Source organism: Micrasema longulum, unplaced genomic scaffold, assembly GCF_059751315.1.
Source record: "Micrasema longulum isolate JH-2025_06_02 unplaced genomic scaffold, ASM5975131v1 h1tg000722l, whole genome shotgun sequence".
Classification (NCBI taxonomy): domain Eukaryota; kingdom Metazoa; phylum Arthropoda; class Insecta; order Trichoptera; family Brachycentridae; genus Micrasema; species Micrasema longulum.
This window is the reverse complement of record NW_028277918.1, coordinates 64102-86130: the sequence shown is the minus strand read 5'-3', so window position 1 is coordinate 86130 and position 22029 is coordinate 64102. Positions and strand designations below refer to the sequence as shown.

At 36.1% G+C, this 22029-nt stretch overlaps 2 protein-coding genes across 4 annotated transcripts in view; both read left to right on the top strand.

Annotated features, from left to right (window-relative positions):
- Nucleotides 1-3461: 3461 nt before the first annotated feature.
- LOC148279459 (uncharacterized) lies at nucleotides 3462-9974 on the top strand. Of its 2 annotated transcripts, none has more exons than XM_088229907.1 (4): nucleotides 3462-3725; nucleotides 6340-6541; nucleotides 8842-8920; nucleotides 9597-9974. In XM_088229907.1, the coding sequence occupies exons 1-4, from the start codon at nucleotides 3589-3591 to the stop codon at nucleotides 9842-9844; spliced, it is 666 nt and encodes a 221-aa protein (XP_088086033.1). In that variant the 5' UTR covers nucleotides 3462-3588; the 3' UTR covers nucleotides 9845-9974. The 2 variants fall into 2 exon arrangements, with proteins under 2 accessions (XP_088086033.1, XP_088086034.1); XM_088229908.1 differs by having other exon boundaries at nucleotides 3561-3725; nucleotides 8842-8878.
- Nucleotides 9975-14303: 4329 nt separating this feature from the next.
- Nucleotides 14304-22029, top strand: part of E(Pc) (Enhancer of Polycomb) — a 43984-nt gene continuing 36258 nt past the window's right edge. Inside the window, exon 1 of one of the 2 annotated variants that reach the window (XM_088229905.1) lies at nucleotides 14304-14738. In XM_088229905.1, coding sequence (XP_088086031.1) covers nucleotides 14586-14738 — 153 coding nt within the window. In that variant the 5' untranslated portion in view covers nucleotides 14304-14585. The remainder of the gene's footprint in view (nucleotides 14739-22029) is intronic. The other variant, XM_088229906.1, reaches the window with a different exon arrangement.

The following is a 22029-nucleotide window of genomic DNA, read 5'->3' as shown; positions in this document are numbered from 1 at the left end:
AAATATTTACACATGTGTCAGTACTATATACAAGTTAGTGAATTAGTATTTAAAATTACATACACTATCCATAATAATATATAACTTATTAGAGTTTATTGAGTGGGGGCAGGAGAGTTAGAATATGAGCAAGGAATGGGACGTTGATATCGGAGAGGTCGGATAAACATGGTTTAGATCTTCTTGAACTCGGGAAAACATGGTTTAGATCTTCTTCCTCGAGCTCACATTCGCGCATCGCACGACATGGATTCTGAGCAGGTAAGAACCATCACAACATTAGAGTAATGACCGAATAGAGTCGCCTATGGGCGAATACAGAGAAAAACCATTCTATGATTACTGACCACGAACTTGGCTACAGATTAAAGCAATACAACGGACCGTAAATACTTGCGTTGAGAATTGCGAACGCAAACCGAAATCGTCCGTTACATGTTTGTTGTTAAACTAAAAACCAAACTAAAACCAAACCATAAATTTAGAACGCTTTTGTTCTATGCAACAGAGCTCGCGGGCTTCTCTAGAGAATTATTACTCTGAGATTGCAACATTTCCATTGGAAAAGATGTCTTCCCTAGGCTCGGGAGGAGGCTACCCATTATTTCTGCCTTTTGGGTTCGATGTATGGCATCATAATTAATGTACCATTCACATCATATCTTCGGCACATTTTAATTACTATTTTAATCCTGACCAACATTATCACAATATGTGCAGCAAAAAGACGCTGAAAACTAAAAAGTGATAGGTTAAAAAAAAATCCTTTGGAGACGATTCTGTAACACAGCGTTCTTACGACATATGTATTTTGAAATACGGGGTACGGGTATTTTAAAACAAACATAAAACACATCATGCATACACTGTTTAACAATCTTTTTTTTAATAATTTTTCAAAATAATATCATTTAGACTTATGGCAAAATACGACCATTATTTAAATAAGAAAGGGAGATGTATTTCAGTTGTTGTATTATATCTTGACTCGTGTGACATTTAAGCCACACGAGGGTTTTAACCCTTGGCGGGCAAATGCTCTAACCAATACCTAAATAAAGTGCAATAAATAATGTCCTTAGTTCTTATACTACATATAAATATGTAATTAGTTAACAGAGCGGACAACGTGGAGATCATTAGAATTCCACACGGCACACGTCACTTTCGTACGATTACTATCGGGACACGATACACGATTACACTATCACCTTCCAGAGATGTGGGCTCGCACAATACAAGGGCGGAACGTATTGGCCGACGAAAATATAATATAATATTATCTTTAATAATAAAACTGTCGAACAAAAAGAGGCTGGGATTAGCACGCGTCGTATTCAACGCAAAAGTAGATTATTGAGCTGTCTGTAGGTCGGGTGATTCTTTTCATGTTCATCATTCCCTTTCCTCGACAACGGCGGGCAACTAGACTTTTATTTTATTTATTTATCGATTCATGGCCAATAAATGTTTGTCGCAAGCGGCAAAATTAGCAGTTCGCAACGGAGTCCCGGTCCCGACCCTGATGTATGGGAGCGAAGTATGGACTCGGAAAAACAGCTATAAAAGTAGGCTGAATGCTGTCGAAATGCGATCTCTGTGTGGTCAAACTATGTACGTAGGTGCGCAAATGTCGAGATCCGTACATTATGTTAGGCTGAGACAAGCATTATCGACAAAATCAAGGAAGGAGCTCTGCGCCGGTTTGGACATGTAGAGCGAATGGACAGCGAAAGAACGGCTAAGAATATTTACAGTGCGAATGTTGATAGATGCAGAAATAGAAGAAGACCGAGAAAGACATGGCATGACCGAATGTCAAAAGTGGGAATAATCGGCGCGCGTGCATGAAACGATGGATGATAAAAACAAAGTTGTTTTATTTATTTTACTATGATTTATTTTCAATTTATTTTGTTTTTTAAATTTATTTCAACAGAGAGGGAAAAAATTTCTGAGAAGGGAATATGGAAGTCTAGGCATTTACAGGGCTTATGACCTGTCATTGGCTGGTTTAAGTGGCCACTTTACACACTGTGTAACATTCACCATTCTGCCCATGTTTGAACATCCACATTTCCTAAACTCTTCCATCTGTTGACTTTTGTGAAGTAAAAGAGCTGAAACCTTTATCACGTGGGTGAGATTCATCCGGCTGAACCAAATCGCCTACTAGGCAACGCCTGAAAACAATTTTCCAATTTTTATACTTCTTCTTTTACCAGGTAGTAATTCAACAATGTTTGATTATGTCCAATAATTTTAAATATGAACAACTCCCTAGGGAGGAAATCCAGCCAGTCTGCAAGCATTTGGACATAATCAAACATTGTTATTTTGTTATGTTTTATTTTAAATTTATTTTGCCAGGTTAGGTTAGAATAAGTGGGGTTTGGGATAAGTTCAATGATGAAAAATAATCGTTTTTTTACTCAATTTAACTGAATAATTAATCCTTCACTTGTTAAGTTAAGAAAATAACTATTTTATTATTATAAATAAACCAAACCTAACCCGGCGGCTTCCGGTTCGGCCGTTTCCAAAGGCTCAGCTCGCAACCAGCCGACACATAGGACATTAATTTAGTTATCTTAATTCATTCGACGAACGGCCCAGCCATTCGGGCGAATGCCGGCATTAAATGCCTGCCGCACTGTCGAGTGGCTGATTTAACTATTTAGCGGCGACATATACAGGGTGTTCTTTAAACCCTGTCACATCCGAAACCACGATGATCAGTATGAGCAAGAAGACATATTGGGACATTCAAATAAATTTTTAGAACGAATAAAATCTACAAAAAAAAATGGTTGCTTACTTCTGCAAGGAAGAAACGAGGAGGGAGGAGGTGGAGTTTGATACTGCACCGCGCTCCCCTCACTTCTCCCCTGCAGAAGTAAGCAACCATTTTTTTTAAATTTTCTTTGTTCTAAATATTGTTTTAAATATGCTTTTATGTCTTCTTGCCCATACTAATCATCGCGGTTTCGGATGCGACAGGGCTACAGGCTTACAGAACACAACTCGAAATACCTGAACTCACGATTTACTCCTTACGAGTTGTTACAATGCCGTTTTTCGAGCCTTTTTTTTATGGGAGTTCCATTATTTTTTACCTTGCTTATAATAAACAAGGTTTATATTTCAAAAAAAGGATTTTTCTGCTATTATATCACATTGTTTCAGCTAAACTGTTGGAATCGGGAAGGATATTCTAATGTGGGCTAACCGGGTACTTCTCAGCATTCGCCCATGTGGAGAAACCACTTAAAACTCGAACAAGGAGAAGCCGGCCTGTTGACAACCGGCAGTTGTCAACCGGCCTTCCGTTCCACTAGAAGAGTGTTCGGCATTTTGTTCCCTCGTTTTTCGAGCTTGTAACGTGTCTATTATACGTCCATATTATTACTATATATTATTTATATTATTACCGAGCCGTTTCGGCACCGCACTGCTACGGTACAGTACAGTACAGTACAGTACAGTATAGAGTACAGTCACACATCTGATGAAACAAATAAGGATCTCGTCCATTGATTGTAATCGAAGTTATCGGCCATCGAGGGGCCGATACTGCCGGCCGTCGATATGCGGGACGCGGGACACCCGCCCCGAGGTCGATATAAAGTGCACGCGGCGCTGGGCCGGCCGCAGTGCTTCCGACTACTTCCGCTCGCCCGCGGCTCGCTCCGTCTCCTGAAGGCAAACGAAGAACTCGTTCTAAAGTAAGAAACGTATTATATTATTATCGATTATTACTTTGGTAAATACTTTTGATAAAAATATCAATAAATTTCCTCGGTTGTTCAATTTTGACTCTACCCTTCAATTCACACTATTTATTGAGATTTTTTATAAAACTTACGCATAAATACGCTTTCGAAGAAATAATCTCGATTTTTCTTAAATATTTGATTTGTTAAAAGAAAACAACAGCCTTTGAGATAAAAACAAAATACAATATTTACAAATAAACCAAAATTATAGGCCAATTAAAGTATTCTATATACAATGTTTCTTTTCTTCTTTGTTTAAATGTTTTAAACTATTCTTTTATTCTAACATTTACACCCTTTAAATTGTATACGTGGACAATGTCCGTTAATAAATAATAATAATATAAAAACGTAAATAAAATGCAAAAAAATAAGAAAAAAAATGTACCCGTGAAAAGCCACTCCATATAATTACACTTGTAAAAAGAATGAAAAGAACATACGAAAATACAACCATTTCTTTTGGCGGATGCATACCCAAGGAGTAACCCCAGGGCCCCGATTACAATGGGAAGTTAACATTTATCTACAAAGTAAAATTAAGTTTTCTGTATGAAAAACAGATGATGCATACAATTTTTTCTTCTAAACATGTTCAATCATAGGTTACCGATGAAGATACTTTAAATGTTCATGCATATATACTCAGTTTCGTACACAAATATCGTTTTTTTTCTTTATAGACAGTCGAAGATAATTATGTTAACTTACCGTGGTAATCGGGGCCTATACCAGCCTTCCTTCCTTTCTTCTTTCAAACAAGAGAAAACAAATAAAATATAAAATAATGAAATATGAAAGTATGCAAAAAAAATGTGTAAAACCTTTTTAAATAGGTACAGTTAGATTAAATAATATTTTTTATTTGCAAGTAAGGTTCTAGCATTCTCTTTATAGTTTGTTAAGAGTAAGGAAATGTATATCGATATCAGAAGAAAAAAGTTAAAAGCCAAAGATAATTTAGGATTATAATTATTTGTGCTTGAATACCAACATGAAACAATTGTTGCAGCCGAGTACATTACATTTATAATATTAACAAAAGTTTTTGGGGCCCGGTTGCTCTATTTATATTATTATAGTAGTAATATGTGTGCTTATTACATAAATAAATAAAAATAAGATATTGAAAAATCTGTTTTCTTGGTTCGGGCCCGGCCCCTTTGGGGGGGCGAGCCCCTGGGCCAGGGAAGGAGTTCCGCGTTGGTTTGGGCATGTAGAGCGAATGGAATAAAGGAAATGAATCTATAGCCATCATATAGTATAGTGCTTAGCGCGTTTCACTGCCGCGCATAAGGTTAACGTGAAATATTTATTCCGAGTGATTTTTCATGGCAATGTTTCGTGTTTAAAAGAACATATTTTATGTATATTATTTTTTTATGAAAGGGATGAAAGTATAACTAAATGTGAGGTCAGTGTTAATGGCGATATTCTAAATCGGGTAAAATAATTTGTGTATCTGGGAATTATATTTACTAGGGATGGAAATACTGAGAAAGAAAGAACAGGGTGAACGGTGCACTGAAATTCACCTCGGCAAATAAATGTTTGTCGCGGGAGGCCAAACTAGCAGTTCGCGATAGAATTCTGGTGCCGAAGTGTGGAATTGGAAAATTGTCTGTCGAGTGCGATCTCTCGGTCGAATGTGTGATAGGTGCACAAAGACATGTAAAACACAAGCATTATCGACATTTTTTTTTATCTATCTAAGCCAAAAAAGTTTTTATTTTCATGTCTAGTACATATTTTCATCGCTATGTTTTTTTTTAAATTTTGTTATTACTGAGTTTCCGTCGGTGTGTTGCGCTGACATTTAAAAGTAGGACCCCGTGACTATCGAAATACACTAATCGTTGAAAAAAAATACTGCCTGGAACGACACGACACATAACAACGCTATAATTGAATGGTTGGTCCACAAGAACCCGTGACGTTACAAAGTAGCTCATTTCATTCACATCACATCATACATTTTTTAATCGTTTTTGAGAAACTGCCGTACAATAAAATGGCTATAATTTTTACCGCGTGTAAGAAAACATTTTGTATTTAAAATTCCTATGGCACTGAACTTCTCTCCTTCCAAACTCATTATCTGATCCCACATTTCCTCATCATTCAATACGTAAAACATAACTATAAAACAGCTGTCATTTTATTGTATTATTTGTATGCTTCTATTGATATATATTTATGTTTTTTTAGTACAAAATTTGGACCAATCTCTTTTTTTGACACAGGTCAGACTGCTGTTTTTTGGTTGGCCGGAAGATATTGCTTTTAGCAGTAAGTCCGCCAAAGTACTTATTCTTTGTACTCGAAGTTTTAAATAAATAAATAAAACTTCCCCATTGTATTGACATTGTTATTTATTTAATTTTATTTATTAAAATAAAACAAAAGCCTTTGTAACAAAAAAATACAATATATACAAATACACCAAAATTTTGGCCAATAATTACAGTTTTGTTAATACAATGCCAAGATATGTATTGTACTCATTGGACTCCGGATGGTGGCTGTAGTAATTAATGCGCCCTTGTGCTATTCCCGTCCGCAGCATGCTGGCGGGCGCCGTGTGGCTGTGCCTGCTGTGCGCCGCGGAGGGCGCGCGCCCCGGCGAGCCGTCCTCCTTCTTCCTGAAGGCGCCCAAGTCCGTGCCGCGCGCGGGCCGCGCCGCGCCCGGCGACTTCGACAGCTTCTTCCTCAAGGCCTCCAAGTCCGTGCCGAGGGTCGGCCGCAGGAACGGCGACAGCCCCGGCGTGAGCATCACCCCGTCACCCCGTCTTACGCTCTTATCTTGTGATCACGGCGGCTCGTGTATGATGAAGGGCGTCGGTAGATTTAGGCTATCCTCATAACATAAGTTGTGTCCGTTTTATTCCCAATTTAAAAATGAGCATCAACATCATCTTCATTCCCTTTCCGCACTGAATGGTGCATAGGGCACTGCATTGGTACGCCAATTTCAGCGCATATTGATCATTTTTATTACATGAAGGTAAGATGGTCAGTCTTACGCTTCAGGTGCCAGTCTAGGGACTATGAAATATTCAAGTGTAAATACACCTATTTAAATAAATATTTCGTGTCAACCACGTCGGGAATCGAACCCGAGACCTCTTGCACGGTGCACACTTGCAAGATTTTTTTCTGCTCAACAACAAGATATCGAACAAAAATCTTTATTAACCATAGTTTATGCAATGCGATAAATACAAAATAACTGAGAAAATGGCGGACTTATTGCCACTAGCATTTTCTTACAGTCTGACCAGAAACCAACTAAAAAAAAACAATAAAAAATAAAGCAATTTTAAAAAAATTTAAAAATGATAAAACAGTAAAAACATTGTATCAGTAATGTCTTTTATTTTATAAATTTATTGCATAAATAAGTAAGGTAACTTATATTTAATACTAGGGAATATATATAAAACTAGCGAATTCGAAAATTAATACGGAGCGTCCTCTGGTGAGGATAGTCTCCATCCAACATGGCTCAGCCTGTTCTAAAATATAAGTACTTCTTACTATATTTACATTTGATACATTTTAATTTATTCAACCGCATCATCCAAATATTAAATGATAGTAAAGAAACGTTTATTTGTTAGAAACACTTTGAACACTCTTGAAAAAAAATTAATACAATTTATTTCTTGAATTTTTTGTGAAGCTAATTATTTTTTTTACTGTCACGCGTGCGGTCCCTCTTTGTATAAATGATTGTTTCGTCAATTATTTAACGCTGCACATATTATTCTATATAATTACAAGCTTTTAAAACAGAATGTTAACTAGATGAAAGTGAACATTTTCGGCATCTTTAGTTCGCGTTCAATCGAGGAAATAAAGCTGCCGAAGCTGCTCGCGACGGTACGGTGAATATGTTACGAGTTATCGAATAATCTGTTGTAAAATAACGAACGAGATTATGTTATTTACTAATCTGTCGTATTTTTCGTCGTGTCATGTTATCCTCGTTTGGGAAAAACGGACACACTAATGGATTATACCCAAGCGAATAAACTGTTTTTGCTACTGTTCGTGTAAATGCAATTTGGTCATGAGAAATAATGAAAATATCCGACATAAGCCCTCCATATACTTCGCCGCACTGCGAATAGAATTCAATAAAAATCACGGTTTATTAAATTCAAATTAAAAAAATAAAGCTACTCGATTTTTGTCAAAAAAAATATTTTTAGTACAAGAATAACCGATAGGAAGACCCTTGATTAAAAACGCTTTTCGGGTATGTGGGGGGAGCGTTTCCACTGTGTTAACTTCGGCCGTACTAGCGGCCCGCAGAACCAGACTTAAAAAATATTATCAATTCATCATCATCATTCCCTTTCCGCTCCCAATGGTGCATAGGGCACTGCATCGGTACACCAATCGCAGCGCATACTAATCATTTTTATTACAAGAAGGTAAGATGGTCAGTCTTACGCTTCAAGAGCCAGTCCAGGGACTGTGAAATATTCTACTGTGAAAACTCCTTTAAAAATAAATATTAGTCGTACATGCGTATACAGGGTTTTTCAGAGCCAGACCGCGAAACTTCGGAGGAACATACCTCGTGGTAAGCTTCAAAAAAATCCTTTTAAAATTATTCCAAAAAGTCATTAAAAAAATTAAATAAAAATTATGATCTCAAAATGGAGTAAATCTTTAATTTCTCAGAGCAGTATCCCTTCCGTAAACCACTACCCCTTCCCGATAAAAAATTGCTATAAAAACGTATTTGACCAACGAAGCGATACGCACCAGACGCGGACAAGGGAAGCGGCTGGGTAGGAGAGGGGTAGGGGTTTATGGGGGGCTGCTTGTTCGAGAAGTTAATGATTTACTACATTTCAAGACATTTTTTTGTTCAAAATTACATTTTGGAATTTTTATTAGGATTTTTTAAAAGGTTACCATGAGGAATGTTCCTCTGAAGTTTCCCGCGGATCGATTGCTGCCACATACATGTTTCTAGTTTGTGCAAATGAGATATTGGAAGCGAATCGCCTAGAATTTAATTTGGCATTCATCATTTTAAATATAATTTCAGATCGACTATCCCGAGAACCCTTACCAGCAATGGTCGGGTGAGTACTCCACGCCGCAAACTATGATGTCCGATCCATACGGTAAATTATATTTGAACATCGAGAATAGGTTTCCATTACCAGACTTGTGAAATTCCTTAGATTTTTTATTAATTAAAAAATACGTCTGAATAGTTATTTTTGATCAATCTTAAATAATTTTATGAACTGGTCGTGTCTCCGGTCTCTGATGAAGCGATTGTAAGCATCGTGCATAAAAAAAGGAGTCACTGACCACTGTCGAAAGAAGAAAAGCTTCATATTTTGGTCACATATTCCGCAGTGAGAAGTATGCCCTTCTTCAATGTCTCGGACGTCCAGGACGTCGAGAACCCGATGCCTCGTAAAGTAGGCGAGCACGGTTAAGGCTCTCGGGAGGCTTCCGCGGTATATGGCTCAGCCAACCGTATCGCCCCGCTTGATGACAGTTGTCACCGAAGTTTGTTGCGTTCGTTCTCTTATTACTATTCCTCACTAAAATACTTTCGTATAAATATACATTTTGTAACTGAATTCTATCCGTGTTTGTAATATGGTAATGAGGAAGAATTAATGAATACGGCATTAGTCCTCGGTGTGATTTGCCAAACGTACAGCGAAAGGGGCGATGAAAGCATATAGTTCAATCAAATTATAATCGCCTTTTTATGACATTGATTTTTAGGGTACCTCGTTTTCGGAAGGAGTGCTTTTACTGACCGTACGTGTTTTTTTCCAGACAATTATTCCGAGGACGGGGTCTCCCGAACCCCCGACGACGACACGTCGACCGGCTTATCCGACAACCCGGAGACCGACAACCGCTTATACGAATACCTGGCCATGTTTCCACCCCACGCGGACCGCAGCGCCCTGTCGCACCGCCGGCGGCCATTTTACGACGCGGCCGCGCGAGATGGCGATCGGCGGACACAGGAATACTTCAACAAGGAACTAGAGGAGGCTCGCTACCAGACCATCGTTTGAAACTATTTGGATTTTAATACGTTTTATAATAATTAAACTGATATGTATTTCTAGTCAATGTATCGCTATGTAAATTCATTTATATTTGTATCGATAAATTATATTTAAACATAAATATTGCGCTTATAAACTCTTTATTATTTAATCCTTTTCTTACCGTGCCAGGTGTCAGAAACATCCGCGCGTTACGGTGCTGTGTATTCAATCCACATGCAAGAAATGAGAGACTTTAAATTTGAAAAATGGAATGTTCATGGTCAATCGCTTCGATCATTTATAGTTATTATTATTACTATTTATTTTTTACGGACTTATTTAGTCCATTCGACAATGGCAAACACATTTCCTTATAACACATACAGGTAGGTACAATTGAAAGACAATACAACTAAAGAAAATTAAAGTTAGGACAAAAAAATAAATGATAATTTTACTACCTCGAGACAAGATCTGGTCTATCTTAGTGATTGTTGAAGTCAAAATCAAAAAAAAAAAATTATCTAATTGCTAAAAACATGAAAAACTCATTGACTGACGTTCGCAGCGAGAAGAAAAACCGCCCCTAACAAAAGCCCGAAAGTAACTGCGCAAACTGACGACTGGCGTACTATAGCATTGGTACAGGTCACTTTGCTACTCGCCTGCGTGACGCGTGAATTCGTCTCTCTCGCTCGCGAATATACCTTTTAGCATCGAGAGTGAGACTAAAATAGTGTTCGAGACAACCGTATATTCGGTACTCTATACACCGTTTTTCAGGGCCAGACCGCGAAACTTCAGAGGAACATTCCTCATGGTAAGCTTTATAAAAAATCCCATAAACATTTTTCCTAAAATTTTTTTTTATTATGTTTTTAATATGATCTCAAAATGTAGTAAATCCTTAATTTCTCGGTCAGGTAGTCCCTCCACAAACCCCTACCCCTCTCCTACGCGTGCGTATCGCTTCGTTGGTCAAATACAATTTTATCTCAATTTTTTTTTTTATAAGGGGTCCAAGAAGTTAAAGATTTACTCTATTTTGAGATTATATAATTTTTTTTTAAAACGACGTTTTGAGAAAATTTTACTAGGATTTTTTTTAAAGCTTACCGTGAGGAATGTTTCTCTGAAGTTTCGCGGTCTGACCCAGAAAAACCGTGTATACCACAGACGTCACCTGTGACGTATGTGGTTTACCTATGTAAACTTTTGAATGTATTCATGATTCACCTCCGATTTGTTACAAATGCTTTTTCTTTGCCCAATAATTATTTATTGCTTAGTAATAAATCATTTGAATCGATACGTAAATGTTTAACGGAGGAATACCGAAATTCTTAAGCCAGTATTTATTCTATTTATAGAGATATTTAAGTTATTAGATGCAACGTGTACTGACTACACGTGTCATCACCGGGAAGGGAAAGTTGACACAGACCAAAAATATACTAAAGTGAATATGATGTAATAACTTATATTTCCATATAAGTTATTAATTTAAAAAATACTTGGTACACTTCCACTTATTTATTTTGATCAATTAGCGCTTTCACCCTCTAATGAGCATCTTCAGACAGTCAGACTTCAGGCAGTCTGAAGATGCCCATTAGAGGGTGAAAGCGCTAATTGGTCAAAATAAATAAGTGGAAGTGTACCAAGTATTTTTTAAATTAATAACTTATATGGAAATATAAGTTATTACATCATTACAATGGAATTCCATGAAGAATTGTCAATAAATAATTTAAATGAAATAAAGTGAATATCTAAATATTTTAAAACAGTAACATTTGTATAAGTATATAATGGTATGCTATCAAATATGAAATAAATTCGATTGTATTAAGTAAATAATTAAGGGATGAATGAAAGTAATACTTAATAATATGATTAATACGGTCAACCGTAATGTCAGAAATCGTTTTAACATAAAAAAAACTTGGTATATTTGTTAAAAGGAAAAAAGTATGAGGTAATCGATGACGATTTTTCCGCTTTATTCGGCGGAACTCGGGGACGCGTACTGACGTGGGAGGAGGCGAGAGCGCCGGCCGGCGGTGGGGTCTCCCGGAGACTGGAGGCGTCTGGTGATGTCCACACGCTCCACTCGGGAGCGGGTGTGAAAATGTGCAAATTGATATTTTTATTTCATGGACACGTAATCAGCAATATCGAGTGCGGCAAATTTTCAAAATATTAATGCAGTGGTTGATTTGACTAAACATGGAAGTTTTATGTTGCCATGTGTAAAATAGATCATTTATGAGGAAAATTAATTCAGTAGGTAAGAACTTAGTGACATTTTTTTTCAAAATACAACAAAATCATAGAAATGTAAATAACTAACATTGTTTTCATAAATCTACATTCGTAAAAATTTTAATAAAAAAAAAAACATTTTCTTTCACATATTTTGTAATGATCATGCAAATGAAATAAGTTTTTATTCAAACAGTCGTCACCATGAATTTTTTTTTTGATATAGTACACTAATCGCAGCATATTTTGATCATTTTTTGTGATGATTAGTCTTACGCTTCATATGCCTGCCCAGGAATGATGAAATTAATATACTTGCGTTAAAACATTGTTTTAACTATACATATATTTTTCGAATACATTAACAATGTACAGGATGTTCTTTAAACCCTGTCACATCCGAAACCACGATGATCAGTATGGGTAAGAAGACATATTATCATATTTAAAAAATATTATGAAAAAATATTTTTTTTTAATAAAATATTTTAAACAAATGGTAACTTACTTCTGCGGGGGAAAAGTGAGGGGAGCGTAGCGCATTATCAGCCTTCCCCCTCCCCCTCATTGTTTCTCCCCTGTAGAAGTAAGCAACCATTTGCTTTTTTGATTTTTTTGATTTTTTCATTTTATTCGTTCTAAAAAAAATGTTTAATGTGCCAATATGTCTTCTTACTCATACTGAGTTTCGTGGTTTCGGATGTGACAGGGTTTAATAAACATGTGAATGTACCTGCAAATAATTGTAATATTATTTTACAAAAATTCATTTATTTTTCCAGTCAACCATGTCGGAAATCGAACCCTCTCGAGTCCTTTCGCATGGTAGGCAAACGCGCTAACTATTATACTACGAGGCGGACAAATAATTACGAAAAATAATAACTTAGGCTAAAACGATTATATTATACGTAATGTAACGGTTTTCTCAAATTATTTCTTGAATTTTTTTTTAGTGTTTCAGTATCTATTACGTTTGATGGCGTTATTTTTATTATTTTGTTTCCTATATTAATAAATTTGGTTTTCTTTATATAAACTTTAAATTTATTATTTTTTGCCACAGAGATACATTATTTAAATCATGATTCAATTTGTCCATTATTGTTTTATAATTTTTCCCGGGTACACAATGGTATCGTCTGCAAAATTTCTTATTTTAGAATAATTTAAGTATCTACAATATCCTTAATTTATATATTTTTTTAAAAACAGTCTTAAAACAAATTTACAATGAATTTTTTAGCGGCTCATAAACTTCGTCATTCATTTTATTATTTAATATCTGTCACTCAAATACTCCTGGAACCATTTTATTGACTTTTCTTTTATCCCTATCCTATTAAAAAAAAAAAATCTCTGTCTTGAAGCCCCAAAAAATCCTTTTGAGATCTAAAAAAACTACAATTACCATATTAGAAATATATTTCAAAACAATTTTCACCAATTTACGAGAAAAAAAATTAAGACCCTTACGACCCCTTATTGACCCTTACGCCATTTAAAATTGTACACTTTCGATCAAATACACCATTTATCAACAGGCATATTGCTTGCTGTCTCATTATCTTTCACTAAGTTAATCGATGAATCACCTTATATGTATTTATAAAATATGTCAAGTCGACTTTTTTTCGTTACCAAAGAATTATAAAAAAATGTAAATATGGTAAAATTTAAAAAAGTTCTTAAAAAATTAAAGTAAATGTACAGAATAAATAACTCATACTCTTTTGAAATTTTTTTATGTCCTGTCAAAGTAAAGATGCCCATATTAAAAAAATACTAATAGTGACATTTTACCGACAAAGGGAAATATTTATAGAGTCTGGCAACATTACTAGTTTAAAAATTTCTTATCACCTCGTATAAAACAATAGTTTTGTACACTAATTGACACCAAAATAACTTGTTGAAATGATCAGACACACCCCTTAAAAACATTCTCGTTTAAACTCAATAAATACATTTATATTAAAAGTAATCAGGAAATATTAACTCAAAACATAATTTTTAGTTCGCACCACCTCAAAGTAATATCTGCAATAAATTATCCCATTCTCAAAATCTAGAATAATGAGTGTCGCAGTGTTTAAATATAATTAATATAATTTTTAAAATATTTAAATAGTTTTGTTTACAAATTCAAGTATCATTTATGTAGATTTATGTAGTTTTGGGGAAAAAAGTGTTTATTTTGAATGGCAACGTGTCCGCCAGTTCGCTTCCCGCGCGCAGCGTGCTCGTAGCAAGTTGGTCATGGTCGCTCGCCAAACGGAAAGCCGCCATGATGGCTTTCTGTGAGGCACGCTCGACATGTAAAGTTTCAATGTTGTTTTTCCATAATTGTGACTGAGTGTGTGCAAATTTCAACAATGGGAACGAACTAGGGAACACCCAGTTTATTTTTGGGTCCTTTAGGACCTCTCGAAGGACCTACAAAGTGTTTTTTCAGTGCGTTTTTGTTTCGACACTAGCGTGTTTTGTTCTGTCAACAAAAATGTCGAAGCTCTCGTTCAGGGCGAGGGCCCTCGACGCATCGAAACCGATGCCCGTCTACCTCGCCGAGGAGCTTCCCGACCTCCCGGATTACTCGGCCATCAACAGGGCCGTGCCCCAGATGCCCTCCGGGATGGAAAAGGAGGAGGAATGCGTGAGTAATTTCGGTTTTCTGCTGGAAAATATAGAAAAGCATCCGCCATTCTTTCGGCCATGATGATTTTTGATAGCTTACGGAACCGTCCGCCAGGGGTGCTGCATGTTTTTACCGCGTTATTTCTCCCGAAATTCCGTAAATTTATTGCCAAATAACGCCTAAAATGCTCGTGTAATCCAAAAATAAAATGCAATTAAACGCGTCGGTCTATTCGCGCCCGAGGTTCGCCCGACAAACTTTCAACTGTCAAAAAGTTGCAAAACATGATGTCGGTTTTCGCGGGCCTGTTGTCAAACAATGTCGATTTATTTACTTACAAAATATTATCGCACGAGCCGATGGGAATGCTATTTACGCGATTATTGACTTTCGGAGGGTCGGACTGACGCCGTATACGAACACCGGCTGACTTCTCGAACTCGAAGATATGCTCGTAAAACAAATACGAAATATGACAGACCCGTGTTTCGATAACTTACGCGCGCGATCAATTTGCCTCATCCTAATTAATATACCGATCGAAAAAATACTCCAATCCCACTCATGTTTGACCCTTTATTTATTTTACATACAAACGGTAAATTAAAATGACACTTACGATCACATATTTGTTTACATAACCTTAAATTTTAAATTCCTATCCATACATATTATGTCCGAACATGGTTATAGATGGGGCGCTTTCGCAGTATAGCTGTTAGCATTTTGTGATATCTCGCGTTCGATTCCTGTTTCGTTCATCGGGTACTGCTGGATTTTGACACCGTTGACTAAAGTTTTATAACTCAATAAGAATACAAGAATTTCCATTTAAGTTTTATCTCAGATCCGCGTCTTCTTCTCCTCTTCAGCCTCGTTCTCTCCGCTGCTGGACGAAGGCCTCCTCCGAATGTTTTCACTCCTTTCTATCCCTCGCTTTTTTCATCCACGTTCTACCGGCTATCGAGGCAATGTCGTCAGCCCACGTTTTTTTGGCCTTCCGACGTCTCTTTTGTTTGCCATTTTATTATTCTCGGTGTCCTCCGGTCCTCATTTCGTGTCGCCGAGTATCCCGCCCGCTGCCATTTTAATTTTTCTGTACGATCAATGATATCCACGACTCCGGTTCGGCGCCTAATTTCTTAATTTATTTATTCTGTCCCCTAGGCATACGCCGAGCATCTGTCTTTCTCCGTGGAAAGAGGATCCATGTCGCTGCGTGCATTTCAATTTCTGTCTACGTTTCTGCGTCACAGACATGACATGATTTCTAGTCCGTATGTCACCACCGAAGGGTGAAAACCGTAGTGTTGCGAGACTGTACAGTAATGTTATCCGGATCGAATGTCTGTTGAAAAAAATGTTCTGTTCCACAGGCCTTGTTCAATATACAATACCAAATTTAAAGACAGACTATATTATAGGGTTTACCGATAAGAACGATAAGATTTGAAATTGAAATAAAACACTAAATTTGATCAAAAAAGTCGCGTAATGGTTTTATTAGATGGTACGTCTTATGTCATTTATGATTTAAACAAAATATCGGTTAAATGACCACTGCGGCTTCTCTCGCCCTGATCGCTACGGTGACACTGATTCTCGATGACTGCGGCATTTCGTATACGGCGGCGATGGTGCGGAGAATGTCGACTTCGAACTCATCTAGAGTCTCGAGTTTGTCGCTGTAAACCTGCGGTTTAACATAGCCCCACAGAAAATAGTCTAGTGGTGTTAAATCACAAGATCTCGGTGGCGAGTTGTAAGGACTTTTTTGCGAAATATCCGATTCACCAAATTTTTCAAGCAATAACTCCATCGTAACGCCCGCTGTATAGTTAGTTGCGCCGTCTTGTTAAAAAGGAATACCGTCCTCATCAATTTATTCAATTTGGGGATATAATAAAAAAGTAAAAGTAAAATTCAATATTCCGACTCGTAGATTGAGAAACAATGAAGTACTGTTCATCAATCAGCATAGAACAAACTATGGCCTAAATTCTCCAATGGCGGCCTCCGTGGTGTAGTGGTCAAGACGCTTGACTCACGCACGGAAGGTTCCGGGTTCGATTCCCGGTGAGAACACAAAAATAAAATGTGATTTTTCTCAAGCCTGGGTGCTCTGTGATGTAATTCACCACTGTAATTAGGCCTCCTGGCCTGTTGTGGTGCAAAAAAAAAAAAAAAAAATGTAATGACCCGCCTTTGTCGTATTGTTAACTCAAGACAGGATCTGGACTTTTTGGTTTAAGTTTACAACGATTTAAACGAGCACTAAATAAATAGTCCAGATCTTGTCTCGATGTCCCTTATGTTTGTCAATGCTTCTTTCTTTTTTCTTTAAATGTTTTAAACTATTCTTTTATTGTAATATTTAAACCTTATAAATTGTATACATGGACAATGTCCGTTAATAAATAAATATAAACAATCATTCTGCATGGCACGATAGCGCTCACCATTCTCAGTAACGGTATTTCTGCTCATTTTTGAAAAAATATTGCCCGATGATGCCACCGTACCATAATCCACACCAAACAGTGAGTTTTTCCAGATGTAATGGAGCCTCGTCGATCACTCCAGGATTTGCTTTGCACCGATAGCGGCAAATTTGCTTATTAATGTAGCTGTTTAAACAAAAATAAGCCTCACCTAGGAAGATGATTTTTCGATAAAAGTCGGCATTTCCTTCCATCTTTTCTAGAGCCCAATCGGCAAATTCTCATACCATCTTATACGGATGTAGGCTTGAGTCTGATCGCAAAATTCGCCAGGTAATCACCATGGACTGGCCTAACTCTTATGAACGGCGCGAAACGGAATCAATAATGATACGTAACAGAGACTATATTTTCTTCACTACGAAGTCACGTCGATGGCTTACTATTGTATAGAGTAAAAACCCCGACTGTATGTGTTTATTAATTATAACTTAATCATTCAAATTATTTTATTTATTTATTTGACGGACTTATGCAGTCCATTCTAACGATGGTAAATACAATTTCTTATAATAAATACAGGCACTAATAAAATACAACTTAATAAAATTAAAGCTAGGACAATAAAAAAAATTATTACCTCAAGGCAAGATCCGGTCTATCTTAGTGATTTTTTAAATCTATAAAGACTTACACTAAAAAAGTCCAGATCTTGTCTCGAGGTTACAATACGACACAATCGGGACATTGGTGCATGCGAGCCATAGTTTGTGCTGTGTTGATCGAGGAACAGCGCATTATTATTTCACAATCGGCGGATTGGAACATCGAATGCCACTTGTTCAAGTAACGATGGTACATCAATTAAGCCATTCAGTAAATTAAACATAAATATGGAGTCAATGTTATTTCTACGTTTTTGTAGACTTGAGATTTTGAACATTGAGTCCATTTCTCCGTAAGTGTAGTCTCCCCTCTCGAGCATGGATGATTGGCCATGCTACTTTTCTTAGCAAACGATGTTGCAACGATTCGATACGATTTATCCGGCCTACATAGAAGGTTATTTTTTACTTTTAAGTATAGTTTTATTTGAGAGTGGCCAACGTAAATAGGCGCCTGCGACGACTCCCTCCAAAAAAAACACATTTCATTGTGTAAAAACACAACCTCCATTGCACAACCTTGCGCCGACTAGAGTGGACGTGAAAGGGACGCTAGCTCCACACGCTTCGCTCAGTTCGTTCTATGTACGGCGGTGGCTGTTTTTTATTTTATTTACTAAGGAAAAACAACAGTTGTTATATAAGAATACAAAATATAAAAAAATAGTACATACATCCAGTTAAAATTTTTCACAAATATAATGAGAGAACATGTTACACAGTAAAGAGAAAAATAATACAACAATGTTTGACTATGTCCAAATGCTTGCAGACTGGCTGGATTTACTCCCTAGGGAGTTGTTCATATTTAAATTTATTTCAACAGAGAGGGAAAACATTTTTGAGAAGGGAATATGGAAGTCTAGGCATTTACAGGGCTTATGACCTGTCATTGGCTGGTTTAAGTGGCATAAGTTTCCTCAACTCTTCCACCTGTTGACTTTTGTGAAGTAAAAGAGCTGAAACCTTTATCACGTGGGTGAGATTCATCCGGCTGAACCAAATCATCTACTAGGCAACACCTGAAAACAATTTTCAAATTTTTATACTTCTTCTTTTACCAGGTAGTAATTCAACAATGTTTGATTATGTCCAAATGCTTGCAGACTGGCTGGATTTCCTTCCTAGGGAGTTGTTCATATTCATGTTGTTCACTTAAACCAGCCAATGACAGGTCATAAGCCCTGTAAATGCCTAGACTTCCATATTCCCTTCTCAAAAACGTTTTCCCTCTCTGTTAAAATAGATTTAAAAAGAAAAATTATATATTACATAAAACATGAGAAAAAAAAAAGAGCTCGTAAGAAGGTTGAGGGATGAAGAAATAGAGTGGAGGAGTGGAGGAGTGGAGGAGAGGGATTTTCATAATACAGTTGACCAATTCTAAATTTTGATATCATAATAAAATAAACATATTTAAAGGAACATAAACTTATTACACACTGACAAATGTTTCATTTTACAGTGTTTCAAAAAGTTTTTTTTGAAGTCACAAAATTTTGTATTAAAAATATCTAAATGGGGAAAAAGTAAATTAAATTTGGAGCAGCTACGATAAATAAATGAGTTTTGAACATAATTTTTTTTGAGCAATGAATTATAAAAAAAATGAACTTGTCGTGTTGACTTTACGGGACAATTGATTGAAATACGCTCCGAGAGATATGGACTATCGATAAAATTGTTTAAAATTTTGAAAAGGAAACACAGTTATCAACTATAGGATAAGTAACAGACTTAATACCTTTTAAACATTTAGAAATAAATAAATAAACAATAAATTTTGAGGATGACATCAGGTACATATTGTATTTAGAATTTTTACTAGTATCAATGTATTAAAATTACAAAGTATTCGAACACATTCAAATCAGATTACTTTGTAATCAAATACATTACAACAGATTTCATAACATGTCCTGAGTAAATAAATTACAATGTAATGAAATACGATTTAATGAGATTACTTATTCAATTAGTTATCAACCAGATCAATAATTCAATTGCATTGTAAATTTAGTTACGCCCATCTCTGAAGATAGGTTCGCAAATGTTGAGATGCGGAACTGAGATAAGCGTTATTGCCAAAATCACGAAAGGAGTTCAGCATCGGTTTGGACATGTTGAGCCAATGGACGGTGAAAGAACGGCTAAAAAGATTTCACGGTACGCTGCAAGGGTAGGCAGAGATGATAGAACGCCGTATCACTCTGCCCTTTTTTAATTTTTGTTTATTTATTTATTCAAAGATACATATTTCAAATGAGATCTCGCTCTAGTATAATTATTGGGTACGTACAAACTGATCTCTTTTGGTATATTTGGATTATATAAACTTCCAGAAATCAGCTTATGGAAATGTAAAGTAATGTTTGTGGGAAAATAAACAAAATATGTCTTATTTATTGTAAATTATTATCACCGTTTATATATTCTTCCAAAAATAAATAAAAGTATCGGCGCCAAGCGCCCAGCTTGTTCTTGGCGAACGAAGAAACTAGCAGATTTCGTCAGCTTATTTCTGCACACAAATACGTGTGCTAGGGAGGAAATCCAGCCAGTCTGCAAACATTTGTTGGTTTATACTAATTTATTAACAAATAAGTGTAATGACAATTTCTGTTTACACTTCTGCTATCTAACACTACTCAAACTAATGATGGAATGCCTTGTACTGGAATGACGCATGTGAATTATAGAAATTTACTTTTAAGCGTTCTTGTGATATACCTGAATATTTCAAATTTGGTAGCCATTTTCAACGAGTTGTAAATAACTCGCTATTAGAAAATGGAAATCAAGTTCGGGTAGAGCGGGGTATGAACCTCGCACCTCTGATCCGTGAGTCGGAGACCCTAGCCACGGGATCACGACCCGATTCAAAATTTTCAAATCACAATTTCAAAATCAGCGTTCAGTTCGTCCAACTTAAAGGGTTCTTTATTATGGAAATAAAAGACGAGTGATCCACAAATTTGGAATATCCAGTGACCGGTTTCATCGCTTTCGCAACATCTTCGAGACTGGTATCTTTATTAAGGAATTCAATATATTTATACAAAACAGAGGTAAGGATAGATAATTCAAAATTACGTGAGAGTAAATTGAAATAAATTATTTTTGTCTTAATTGGATATTCAAAATTTGCGGAATTAAAGTTCACTCGTCTTTTATTTCTATAATAAATTACAATGAACTTCCATCAAGAATTTTCCCTTACAAACTTAAAAGATACAGGGTTCTTTGTGAACCGTAAAGTTACTGCGTAACAAGTTTGGTAACATCATTATTTTCAGAAATGGTCTCGCCGTTTAGCCTCCACGATCCTATGATTTGACGCCATTGGATTTTTCCTATCGGGCTACATTCATTTCACGGTCTATGGAAATAAACCGACAACTCTTGTAACATCGGCAGCCAATATAACACCCTAATAAATGGAATAAAGGAAATAATGCCCTATGTAAATAAATAAATAAATAAATTTAACCGACAGAATGCGCTACGGACTGTTAATTGCGGAGGACATTAGCCAATAATAAATGTGTATTTTTATGCTTTTGAACACAATAAAGAGAAACTTATTTTATCAAATGTTTGTTTCTTATATTTTAATTCTTATCAGTCTTAAAAAAACTCCCGTTACAAGCTAAAGGCAGGCACATACAAAAGATGATCTAAAATGACAATAATTGAAAAACCCCACTTTTAAAGAAACTTACCTAGTCTCCTCTATATAAATGATTCCCTTTGTTTTACTGTCTTCACATGTGAGATAGAGGGATATAGTATCCTGTATTGGAAGAGAAATTATCAACTTTGAATATTATTATTATTGTTTATAATTTATATAGCGCCACTTTGCGCTGTACAATAAACATCCCAACACGTCCTGCAGCTACAGAGCGCATAGGCGGTTGGAATTTTAATTCCTCGTTTCCAATAGATTAGTTTTAATTTTAGTAATACATAGAAGCTAGATAAAAACATCTCGCAGCTACAGAGCGCATGGATGATTACAATCTAGCCCTCTATTTAAAGAAATGTTTTTAAACAAAAAATATTTTAAAAAATAGATAAATCAAAAATATAAAAACACGTTTACAAAAAGAATCTAGATTACAACATATCCTGCATCTCAGAGTGCATGGACAGTTAGAAATCTATACCCTCTTTGAAGATCAAGCTAGAAATAACTTTACA